Below are 12012 nucleotides of genomic sequence, written 5' to 3' on the forward strand. Positions count from 1 at the left end.
GGTAATGGTTGCGTAGGTAATACCAAAAGTGCTAAATATGCTTTCATGTAAATTTACAACGGTCACGTAACTGTTTATTTCTTGTTTTCCGTATGCATGCTAAATAAAGTTATTGTTCGATTGATGGGCCTGATGTGTTATTGATTTCCCACAGTGAGTGTTCTCTGGTTATTTTAAAGGTTGTGGAAGGAAACATCGGTGTGAACGCTTGGCCACTTCAAGTAGACGTTTCAAAAAAACGGAAAGTTTACTCCATGAAAATTACTAGTGCTATATCAAGCGCTTTCCTGAACAGACTTCACTGTTCTCTTGATATGTGCTCATCTCTCGTAAGTACATGCTACGTAGCCTACTTGTAACCACGATTTTAAAAGAGGTACACGGGGAAAGACTGCACCGTTTAATGAGGGAGAGAGAAAAGAAGAAGCGGAAATTTAAGCAAGGAGAACTCTTTCTACCCCATGACGCTTGACATGTTTAACAAGTGATGTTGGAAATGCATTTTTCTGAGATTTTTCCCCTGCAGTTCTACATGAAAAGTAGAAGCTGTTTAAGCCATTGATAAGCTTCAGGCGCCGGTCGCCGGAAAAAGTCACCGCTCTTCGGGCGTCCCGTAAACAGATGCGATTTGGGGGACTGGCGCGTTCGAAAAACATGGAGCGACATTTCCTCTTGGACCCCCTGACGATGCCAGAACCGTGGAGCATATTCTGAACCACAGCGATGGCCTACAGCCCAAAGCAACGACTGAGTCCCGGAGGTCAGGAAGCCTTGCGGTTCGAGACCAGCCACGTGTAGTAGAAGAAACTAGAAGTAAGCGGAAGTTAAAGTGTCACGGAAGAAAAGATTTCAGAATCTTCTTTCTTTTGTGGAACAAAAAAATGCAGGCCATAACTGTCCATTCCAGTACTCCTCCCGGCGTTTTTCTAGGATGCCTATTTTAAGGACAGACTGCAAGCAACGATCACATTCATTGCGGAGAAGTTGATCATCTGATGACGTTGAACCCATGATGGCTGTAGAACAAGGGAACACAGTAGATAAAACAAAGCAGGAAGAAGACGCCTACTGTAAGTAATATCGAATTTCGAAAACGCGATTACCCTCGGCGCTATGGCTCAGCAAATTTTGTCTATTTTGACGAGTTGCGTGCACTGGAGAGGTGGCTTTGCCTGCAAGCTTCTTGCAAGCGTATGTATTCTGGCGCGATGTCACCAGAATTTGTTGGGCCATAGGGCCCAAAGTAACCACCTTTCCGAAATTCAGTAAACTGATATGAATATTACTTACTGTGGGCTACGCGCCTCTCAGTTAGTAGAAGCCTAACAGTACAATCGTTAAAATGTTAACTATTCAATATTAGTTAACCAGCCTGCTAGTTATCACGCCTTAGCTGTATTTTGATGTACTGCACCGCTGACAATGCTGTGCCGGAAAAAAACGCTTTTCCAACTCAAAAAACCTATAATAATAAGGGAGCAGATTACTCACTGACATCCACCCAAGCGCAGCCATACGGCTACAATGAGTAATTACTCCCTTATTACAAATCTACTCTGCCTTGGGGGATACCCCTAAACATCTGACCATCAAAAAATCTATTTTTAAAAATTGTGTAAAGTCTTAGGTGAAACACCCTGTATATTCAAACAAAAGTAGTATTGTATGAAAATGACTGCAAATTTATCAATCAGTGATTCATCGAACTGATAGTAGCAGTCTACAGCAGGATCTGGGTAGAGGACCAGCCTTTGCGGCGTACCTCGCGCATGAGTTTAATTGTGTCCGGTACTTCCAGGGAAGCTCGTTTGCAGTTGTAGCTACGCTCCCCGCAGAGGGACGAGGCTAGATTGCCGAGAATGATAAGGCGTGCGCCACACTGTCAAAGGCTCCCTTGAGGTCAACAGCGGGGATTGCCCTCGTTTTGACAGTGGTCTATGAGCTCTTCCTACAACTGTGGCATGGCGTCTTGCGTGGATAGATGAGGTCTGTAAAAATACTTCAGTAAAACACGTTTTTGCGCAAGTTGGTAGCATTCTTGAATCATACCGGCAGCGAAGAAGCATACACACACAGAGAGAGAGTTTTGAGTGTTCCTTCTCTGTGCGTGTGTGTGCTTCTTCGCTGCCGGTATTATTCAAGAGGTCTGAAACCGAGCGCGGTGTCTGGAGAGACTCCTTGAGCCTCCATGATGTGGATTGAGCCGAGCGAAAGCGCTGGGTTCGAGCAGCTTCCCTGTGAGCGATCTGAGGGAAATAGAGAGCGTGTTGTCGAGCGACTAGAGCTTGTCCGGATTTAGTATTAGGATAATCTCCTCGTGTTTCCATTCTTGCGGGGAGTTCAATACTTCTGCGTGGCATCGAAGCCCTGCTTAATAATCAACATAGTTTAAAAGATCATACTTTAAAAGGACACGGGGCATTACTACAAGCGGGTCTTCGTTCTCAGTAAGAATTAAACTTATGGCTCTTTCTGCGTGTTTTAACGCTTCTCCGGCAGAAAAGGACGCGTTTACGTCTGAGAGAATCGAATTTGAAAATCTTTCCGCCACCCGATTCAAATCTTGACGTCTGCATCGGGAAGGACATGGTTGCCACCGTTTCGAAGTGAATGGCGGTACAGCATAGTCTCTGAGAAAAGAAAAAAAAAACAGTGTTTAAATGATATGATGGAACCATCTGAAAAAAAAAAAAAGAAACGCGCTTGGAGGGTAGCGTGGAGCCCGGTGTGGTCTGCATGCTGATACCGGAGATATGGAACTGTGGCGTTAGCCAATTGACACTTTTCGTGACGCTTATCCACGGTTTGGAGACAATTTCTTAACCAAGTAACTACCGTAAACGAAGGGGGCGGTCTGCAATGGGGGTCTACAGTGAGCCTGCTTGTTTTTCCTTTTTTTTTTTTGTGGCTTCCACCATCCGGCACGGCGCGCTTGATCGCGGAGGTCATGGCTTGATATTTCCTGGGCTTTGGAGTGCAACTCTGCACAGCTTTTCTCAGTGACAAGGTGAGATAACATGCGATATGACGAGGAACGCATGACGCTTATTTGTGTACATGCAAAGTTTTGGGGTGTCCATATTTTTGCTTTGACAGGGGCTTACGGGCATAATAATCATGTGCGTGAGCTTAGAACACCAGTGAGCAGCGTTAATAGGTTACAAACAATATTTACCTGGAGTTCCGGTCTCGGTCGGCGTCAGTGCTGAAGTGTATCTTTTCTTCTCGGCCGACCGGCCAACCTGGGTACCACATCCCTGATGACTTCGGCATTGCCGGCAAGCAATGCCGGCAAGCAATAGTTCTTCCTGTGAACAGCCGCTGGGCTCGGTGACGTCACAATAATTTGGGCAAGTACACCTTGACGTCCCTCGATGCGGATGGAAACGTCATGCGGCTCCTCGGACAACTTTCAAAGTCATATCATATCACGTTTCCCTCAACGCCTGTCACTGAAGCTTGCTAGAAGGCATCTCCTTACGTCCATTAAACAAATCACATCGTTTATTTGCTTCGAAATTTTATGTAGGTACCCATTTAATGTCAGCCATGTGGGCAGCGAAGTTCGAAAGGATGATTTCAGTAAGGAATGCTGCGTGGAAATCTTTAAACTACGCCGTTTTTCATCAACCGATTAACTCAATTATGCACAGTCAACATTTCAGATATTTTATTCACTTGAGGTCACGCAAGGCGTGCGCTCTAAAAAATAGTGCATTCCCGTTTGGGGGTTGTTCAGAGATCACATAACTCGATTCCACTGCAAAGCGATATACAGGGTGTTTCACCTAAGACTTTCTGCAATTTTTAAAAATAAGCTATTTGAATTAGATGCGCGCTTTTTCTGGCATAGCATTGTCAGTGGTGTAGTACATCATAATACAGCTAAGACGTGCTAACTAACAGGCTTGTTAACCAATATTTAATAGTTAACTTTTAAACTATTACCGTTGGGCTCCTTAATTATTGAGAGGCATGTAGCCCATCGTAAGTGATGTCCATATCCGTTTTTAGAATTTCGAGAACGCGATTATCCTCGGCGCTGTGGCCCAACAAATTTTGGCTATTTTGACGAGTTAAGTGCACTGGAGAGGTTGCTTTGCCTGCAAGCTTCTCAAACCGCATGTATTTTGGCGCAATGTAGGCGAAATTTGTTGGGCCACAGCGCCGAGGATAATCGCGTTCTCGAAATTCTAAAAACGGATATGGATATTTCTTACGATGGGCTACACGCCTCTCAATAATTAAGGAGCCCAACGGTAATAGTTTAAAAGTTAACTATTAAATATTGGTTAACAAACCTGCTAGTTAGCACGTCTTAGCCGCATTATGATGTACTACACCAGTGACAATGCTATGCCAGAAAAAGCGCGCATCTAATTCAAATAGCTTATTTTTAAAAATTGCAGAAAGTCTTAGGTGAAACACCCTGTATATATTTTAGTTCGTTGGCTACACATTCAGGAAATACAGTGGTGCAAACCGAGAGCCTGTATATATAGCCTCGTTAACAAAGCCAGATAACAAAGAATCTGATTTTTTTTAAACGTTCAGACACATCTAGTCTTATTAGCGCCTAAGGGCAGTGGGCGTAGTCAGGCTGATGATGATGATGATGATGAGACGCAGATCCGCAGTAAATCTATATATAGACCACGGTGTTAAATGTATTCATACACCGTGGTATAGACCTTTCCATCGGACGAGGAGGATGTCGAAACGCACCCTCTCCGGGCTGTTGCAAACCTATTCTGGTACCGCTTCGAGCGCGAGCAATGTGGCGACACCCAGGAAGCCCTCATAGGAAAGGTCTATAAGCAGCAATCGTTTTGTTACCAACGCATAGAGGAGTCTTTTACGTCATCTATTCTTCTGGCGTTGCAATTCCATGTTGGAGTACAGCGTTATTACAAATGAAAGCCGGAATTTATCAGCCTCCATATCTAGCATCCTCTATTATTTCGCAGTGATCGCTTATGAGTTCGTTCTATTCCAGCGAATTAAAGGTGCAATCACAGCTTTTTCTCCAGTATTGTTAGGCCCTGTTGCCGCGTCTCGGCTCCCCTCTCTTTTTTTTTTTTTCCGGGGTATACGTCTACCCTTCCGATCTCTTCACGTTACACCTATCATTTTTTCTTTCCATAGGTCGCTGCGTTGTCCTTAACTTAAGCTGAACCCTCTTTGTTAGCCTACGCGTTTCTGCCCCATAGGTGAGTACCGGTAAAATACAGCTGTTGTATACTTTTCTCTTGAGGGATATTGGTAAACTGCCATTCATGATTTGAGAGAATCTGTCATATGCGCTCCACCCCATTCTTATTCTTCTAATTACTTCCCTTTCATGATCTAGGTCAGCGGTCACTGCATGCCCTAAGTAGACATAGTCTTTTACTATTCCCAGGTCCTCGCTACCAAATTCGAACTGTTGTTCCCTTGCTAAACTGTTGAACATTGCTTTTGTTTTCTGCATGTTAATTTTTAGCTCCACCGTTCTGCTCTGCCTGTATACCTCATTGATCATGCTTTGCAGTTCATGTCTAGAGCGACTTAGCAAGGCAATGTCATCAGCGAATCGCAAATTACTTAAGTATTCTCCATTAATTAATCTCTTATTCCCAACAGTTCCCATTTCTGGCCCCGAAATACCTCCCGTACACAGGCAATGAATAGCATTGGCGAGATCGTGTCTCTTTGCCTGACACCTTTCCTTATTGGAATTTTATTGCTGATTTTATGGAGGACTATGGCAGCTGTGCAGTCGTTATAAATATATTCCAATATATTCCACAGAGCCAAATGTTTTCTCGTAATCAATGAAGGCTATATATAGGGGTTGGTTATATGCTGCTCATTTCTCTATCACCTGATTGATAGCGTGATTATGGTCTATTGTCGAGTGTCCATTACGAAAGCCTGCCTGATCATTTGGTTGATTGAAGTCTAAGGTTGTCCTGACTCTATTAGCGATTACCTTAGTAAATATCTTGCAGGCAACGGACGGTAAGTTGTTCGGTCTGTAATTCTGGCTGACAGAACAAGCCCGGGTTAATGACATCATAGTCGAAATCAAGAGGAAGAAATGGGCTTGGGCAGGGCATGTAATGCGAAGTCAGGATAACCGCTGGTCCTTAAGGGTAACGGAGTGGATTCCAAGAGAAGGCAACGTAGCAGGGGACGACAGAAAGTTAGGTGGGCGGATGAGATTAAAAGTTTGCGGCGATACGGTGGCCGCAACTGGCAAAGAACACGGTTAATTAGAGAGACATTGGAGAGGCCTTTGTCCTGCAGTGGGCGTAGTCAGGCTGATGATGATGACGGTGATGTCTACCCTTCACAACAAAGTCGTATTCCTGGAGCAAGTAAACGTGTGGGTTGTGTGCCTGTTTAGACATCAGCGAAAATTAATTAATTTCTTAGTTAAGCGTTTACACACAGCGAATAATTCAAGTTGAGTAAAAGATCATTTAAAGAGCATCTTTAGCGCTGCCTGGCGATTCCCGGTAGCCCTGCTCCAAAGTGGGCGATTTCAAGGTTTAAAAGAGCCCGCGCTCACGCAAAAACATCGCGGCGCTGCGGTCGCGCAGATCGCTCTTTTGGTCACGTGATCCAACATGTCCGCCTTTGATTTGCCCTGATCGGATTGCCAGCCGCCCTGCGAATATTTTTGAAGTGAGCAGCGCGGATCAGGTGGTGTTTGTCGCGGACACTGCTTGGGTGCGTCAGCCGTGAGGAACCATGAGCGACGACGACCACTTTGACTTTCTCTTCAAGATCGTCCTAATTGGCGACTGCGGCGTTGGCAAAACTTGCGTCGTCCACCGCTTCAAGAGTGGAATGTATGTTGAGCGACACGGTAACACCATCGGCGTCGACTTCGCCATGAAAACGCTCACAGTCGAAGGCAAGAAAGTCAAGGTAAGTGCTGCAGCAGTGCGTTTGGAATGCCACTTGACGGATGACACCCCCTTCGGTGATTTCGTTGCGGCTCCCGCGTTCGAAGCCTCGCAGTTTAGAAACCGATCGCGGTCTCGAAGCTGTCAATTGCGACCGAAAAAGCGACACAGCTGTGGTCGGGGGCGTATGATTACACGCCTATTTATAAACTGACTCGCGCTACCGTCGTTGATTGGACAGCAATTGTGGCAATTGTTGTGCGCGAGGTGACTCAGATTGTACCGGTAGCGTCGTCACAGACTGGACACGCTTCAGCGACTTTCCGGGGCAGAGTTACGAGGAAAACCGAATTCCATCTCTATCTTTCATCCTTGAATCGTCCTCCGCCAATCGGTGAAAGGTAGCCGTTGAATTCCCCGGTCGCGTCTGCCGCGCAGCTGAGGAACTGTATGTTGTCCATCTCGGCACTTGCCGATGCCGGCGAAACTAAGTGATACTTCAAGACAACGTAATACTGTTGACCGATAAAGCGGGAAATAAAAACGCAGCTTTCAATAAAGCACTCGCACCTTCGCAAAAGAGCTGCCGTGAGTAGGTGCTGAAGGTGTCCCAACTTCTAATCGCGCTCGAATTGCGCGCGCTTTAATTTTAACAGAGTGATTGCTTCAAGGTGTTTAATTTTCTTTGAACGTGAAGCCGCAGCCGTACTGTTTCCTTTTTCGGCACTAAAAGTACAAGGGAGAGTCGTTGGGCGTTATCTAGTATTCCAGCAGCATATCTCGGTCGTGGCTCACAGTATTGTTTCGCTTTGCAGCTCCAGATATGGGACACGGCGGGACAGGAGCGCTTCCGGACTATCACCCAGAGCTACTATCGCAGCGCCAACGGTGTCATCATAGTTTATGATATCACAAAGAGGTCGTCATTCCTGAGCCTTCCACGCTGGGTTGAAGAAGTGCGGAGGTACACAGGTTGCAACGTGCCTCTGCTGCTCGTAGGTGAGTTAGCTCATCATCATCATCAGCTTGACTACGCCCACTGCAGGGCAAAGGCCTCTTTCATGTCTCTCCAATTAACCCTGACCTTTGCCAGTTGCGGCCACTCTATCCCCGCAAACTTCTTAAGCTCCTCCGCCCACCTAACTTTCTGCTGCCCCCTGCTACACTTGCTTTTTTTTTTTAATCCACTCCGTTAGCCTTAAGGACCAGCAGTTATCTTGCCTTCACATTGCATGCCCTGCCCAAGCCCATTTCTTCCTCTTGATTCCGACTAGGTTGTCATTAACCCGCGTTTTTTTCCCTCACCCACTCCACCTGCTTCCGATCTCTTAACGCTACACATATAATTTTTCTTTCCATAGCTCGCTGCGTTGTCCTTAACTTAAGCTGAACCCTTTTTGTTAGCCTCCACGAGTGAGTTAGCTGTGTTCAGGTAATGTGTCTCGTACATGAATAGCTACAGATAATTTTAATAATTAGCCAGGTAACCTATATTGTTTGATAAATATTTCAGAGACTGTTCTTCAAGGTGAAGCAGCATGTCTGGGTGGAATTTAACTGTAGATTCGTTCTTTGAAGAGGATTTGCTGGTGTTCAAAAGCCTAAGCCTAGTTGCCTGTGTTTTTGAAGAAGTCCACTTGATGCTATCCATGCAAGACCTTTAAACATGACTCACTTTCTTTTTTTTTTTTGTCTACCATGCATGATGCAGGGAACAAATGTGACTGTGAGAGCTTGCGAGAAGTCACACAGGAGGAGGCGCAAGGACTGGCTGACCAGTACCCGGAGTTCATGGCCACCATCGAGACTAGCGCCAAGGAGAACACCAACATTGAGTCGGTGTTTGTCATGCTCGCCACCGAACTCAAGAACACCCACGACCCCGTCGGACACCTGACCGATGAGGACCTGCGCCGAATCTCTCTCAACACCAGCAAGGTCGGGCACAAGGCGGCATGCTGCACAAAACTGTGATGGAGATCAGAGACTCCTCATTCTAGATGGCAGGCTTTGTATTTTTCTTTTTTTTCTCTCTCTTGCATGCTTTAATACCTGCAAACTGTTTTTTTTTTTATTTTTCCTTTGACAACAAGTACAACACAGTTGGGAGCCTTGCTAGAGTCATGCCACTGATGTCGGCATTCGTAATGGCATCATGTCTCGCAGCTCGCAGTAAAAATTTTGCAAATCGTTCCATTGTCTGTGAGCACACTGGGCAGCACTGTTATGGTTTCTGCCAATTACTGCATAGTGGCTGTTAAACTGATCAAACATATCACGTTTCTGAAAGCCTTCTGGTTGTGATGTAAAAAGAGCCACGGCTCAGAACTGCCTTTTCATGCACGGTCACACGCATACAGTGTCCCAACTGTATTTTCGACTACGTTTTAATGGCTGTGTTTATTTTATTCCCAAGACTCGGAACAGCACACTTGGAACGAACAGTAAACAAACACAATGTGCCTTTTCAGCCCTCGGGCAATACTGAAGTGCACTGTAAGAACAACTTTTCTTCCTGGCTTTGTGGGAGAGAGGGCGAACTTGTCAAAAGTCTCATGTAGCCCTCATTTGCAATAAAGGCATCACTTTTCAAGTGCGACAGATTTGTTCAAAACCCGCGCCAACTGATGCTATTGTGTCCATGACTTTTAATGTGAAGACTACTGCTGCTAACCCAGCACTCAGGATATGTTTTCGTGAGCAAGATTTACTCAGTGTTTGCTTTTATTTTCTTTGTACGCCCACTAGTCACACTACTTTTGCATTGCTCTGTGGCCTTTTGCATCTTATGAAGCTTCGTTTTGCAAGTTCCCATTTGTGTATTTGGAGATCAACTCGTTTTTAAGAATTCCATGATTGTATACCAAAGCAGGTATGCAAGCCTTGTCTGTAGCTGTTCCATGCTCTTGTGTGAATGGGGTTTTGAGCTTGTTTTCGCAATTTGCCAAATGGCTGACTATGTTTAATCTTGCCTGCATCGGTTGTTCAGAAGTTTAGAATTGTGACAAGTAAAAATAACAAAGTGTTTTGTTTATAAATGATGTTCATAGCCTTATTGCAAAATTCTGAAGGCAAGTTCACATGATGAGTTTAATAGTTCTTCACAAACTTAGAAATGTTCTGTAGATTGTGTTCTGGCATCTCAGCACCAGTGTGGATGGTGATGGTAGCATAGTTCAAAGGGTGTACAAGGAAAGCGAGATTGGCATTGTGTGTGCTTGCATTCCTACTTGATGGTTTTGGTCACAGGAGGATGTCGCAGGCTCAATAGCTGCCTTTCTGTGAGTTGACCACGCTTTATCTGATTTCCATTCAGTCTTGTTATGAATCTGCACTGCAACAACGGTGCATAGCTCACTACAGCTGAGTTGTACAAGCATACTCTTCAACCGGTCCATATTTACTTTCAAAAGTTGAAGATATTGCTGTATCATATAAGCCTTCCATGTATGTCCAGTAAACTTGCCGTACCACAGCTGATACCGAATGTTTAAAAGCAGGAACATGGCTTGGTGCATCCAGGATCTCGTTGATTACACAGTATAAAAAAAAATTGCTGGGTTTTTCACTTCGAACACTGTATTTTAGTTGGCTCATGCGCATTTTAAAAAATGTATTGAGTTAATTTGTTTTGATTATTTTGTCGTGATCAATCTTTTCTTAGGGCTGCATGAGTAGATGTGAATATGCATCAATAGACATGCTTTTAAATGCTTTTTTTTGTTGTTAGGCTAAGCACATACAAACACCACTTCAGGAGTTCCCAGTGAGGACCTGTGATTTGCTCTGTGCAGCCCTTATGCAGCTAGCAAAAGTAACCCATAGCATTCTTTCTGTCAACACATTTTACTAATTGCCATATTTTGATGTACACACACTTAAACATGCATTCTACGCATTTTTTCAGTCGCAATGTATTTGGTACCTGCGTGCAAGTGTACATTGAACTGGGTATTTTATGTGGCAGTGGTCTCAGACAGACCAGGAATTTCGCCCCAAAGTACCTGGACGTTGTTTTCCATTACTGTCTATGCAATTTATTGGTTGCAGAAGTTGCGTGCAGTTCTTTCGGCTCTTTTTGCCATTGCCGAAGATGGGCTGCATAGTCTTGGAACATGGTTTGCTACAGCTTGATACAGTAAACCCCAGTCGTTCCTGCAGTCTTTTGAAAGTTGCCCAAATGTGTGTCCACAGTTGTCATTACTCTGTAGGTTAGTGCATTCCAAGTACATTGTTTTAGAAACTGTTAGGGCTGGTTTGGAATTGTCCCATGGCCGCTCTTTTGCCATGTGCCCCATGTGGAAGATAATATGCACATTTATGAGCTCTGTAGTCACCCTGTTGAACGCGTCACTGTCACTTATTTTGTCCAAGCAGCAGTAGCATGCGATAGATGCGTCAAGTGATGCAGTTCTATCTAGCCAACTCACAAACTTTCTTTCTGCAATTGATTTGTGTGCAACAGATTTCGCTGCTATGCATTGAATGCATGTCGAAGCTGTTCGAATTTATCTTGAGAGTACAAGTAACCTGTTACACAAGTCATTTAGTTGAAAACACAATTCACTTTGCTTGGTGCAGACAACTGTTACTTGCAGTTTGTTGATCTGCCAGGAAAACTTTTTAACAAGGTGGCAAGAAGGCAGAGATTTCTGTTCAATGCACTTGCCCAGTTTTGCGCCATATATTTTGTAGGTTTTGTTGCAGTTCAGTGGCAGCTGATCAAAAGCAGCAGCAGTTAGGAGGAGAAAAAAAATCTCATGCTGGTGCCATTATGCTTGTATTTATAAGGGTAGAGACATGCGCTACACCGCTTATGTTCAGCATACTATTCGCTGTTGTGAAGGAATGTGTGAAGGTTGAAATCTGTCCGTCTTGTGGTGCTCCAGCAGAGTCTTGCTTGCTAGTAGTGCAAGGGTGCTTGAAGTGCCCTTAAACATTACTTTTGAGCACAGTTATAGGGCAGCTTCACAGCTGTTCATTGCTATTCTCGTAAACATTACCTTACTGCGGAATATTTCCATGTTGATACACTTCTGGAAGTAAACGGAAGTTGTTGCAGTTTTGTTTTGCACTTTTCTTTGACCACCGCAGAGGCATTTCTTTTTGGTTGGTGCCC

The 12012-nt window shown here is 44.6% G+C and overlaps 1 protein-coding gene across 1 annotated transcript; it reads left to right on the forward strand.

Annotated features, from left to right (window-relative positions):
- Nucleotides 1–6606: 6606 nt before the first annotated feature.
- On the forward strand, nucleotides 6607–11954 carry LOC149335183 (ras-related protein Rab-43-like). Its single transcript, XM_089551860.1, has 3 exons — nucleotides 6607–6915; nucleotides 7709–7892; nucleotides 8605–11954. The coding sequence occupies exons 1-3, from the start codon at nucleotides 6736–6738 to the stop codon at nucleotides 8865–8867; spliced, it is 627 nt and encodes a 208-aa protein (XP_089407986.1). The 5' UTR covers nucleotides 6607–6735; the 3' UTR covers nucleotides 8868–11954.
- Nucleotides 11955–12012: the final 58 nt, after the last annotated feature.

This window comes from Amblyomma mixtum, chromosome 7, assembly GCF_055824585.1.
Source record: "Amblyomma mixtum isolate Tamu chromosome 7, ASM5582458v1, whole genome shotgun sequence".
Taxonomy (NCBI): Eukaryota; Metazoa; Arthropoda; class Arachnida; order Ixodida; family Ixodidae; genus Amblyomma; species Amblyomma mixtum.

Coding starts and splice junctions, on each gene's coding strand:
- LOC149335183 (XM_089551860.1), top strand. CDS start 6,736: ATGAGCGACGACGACCACTTTGACTTTCTCTTCAAGATCGTCCTAATT. Junction 6,916..7,708: donor TCGAAGGCAAGAAAGTCAAG/GTAAGTGCTGCA, acceptor TTCGCTTTGCAG/CTCCAGATATGGGACACGGC. Junction 7,893..8,604: donor CGTGCCTCTGCTGCTCGTAG/GTGAGTTAGCTC, acceptor TGCATGATGCAG/GGAACAAATGTGACTGTGAG.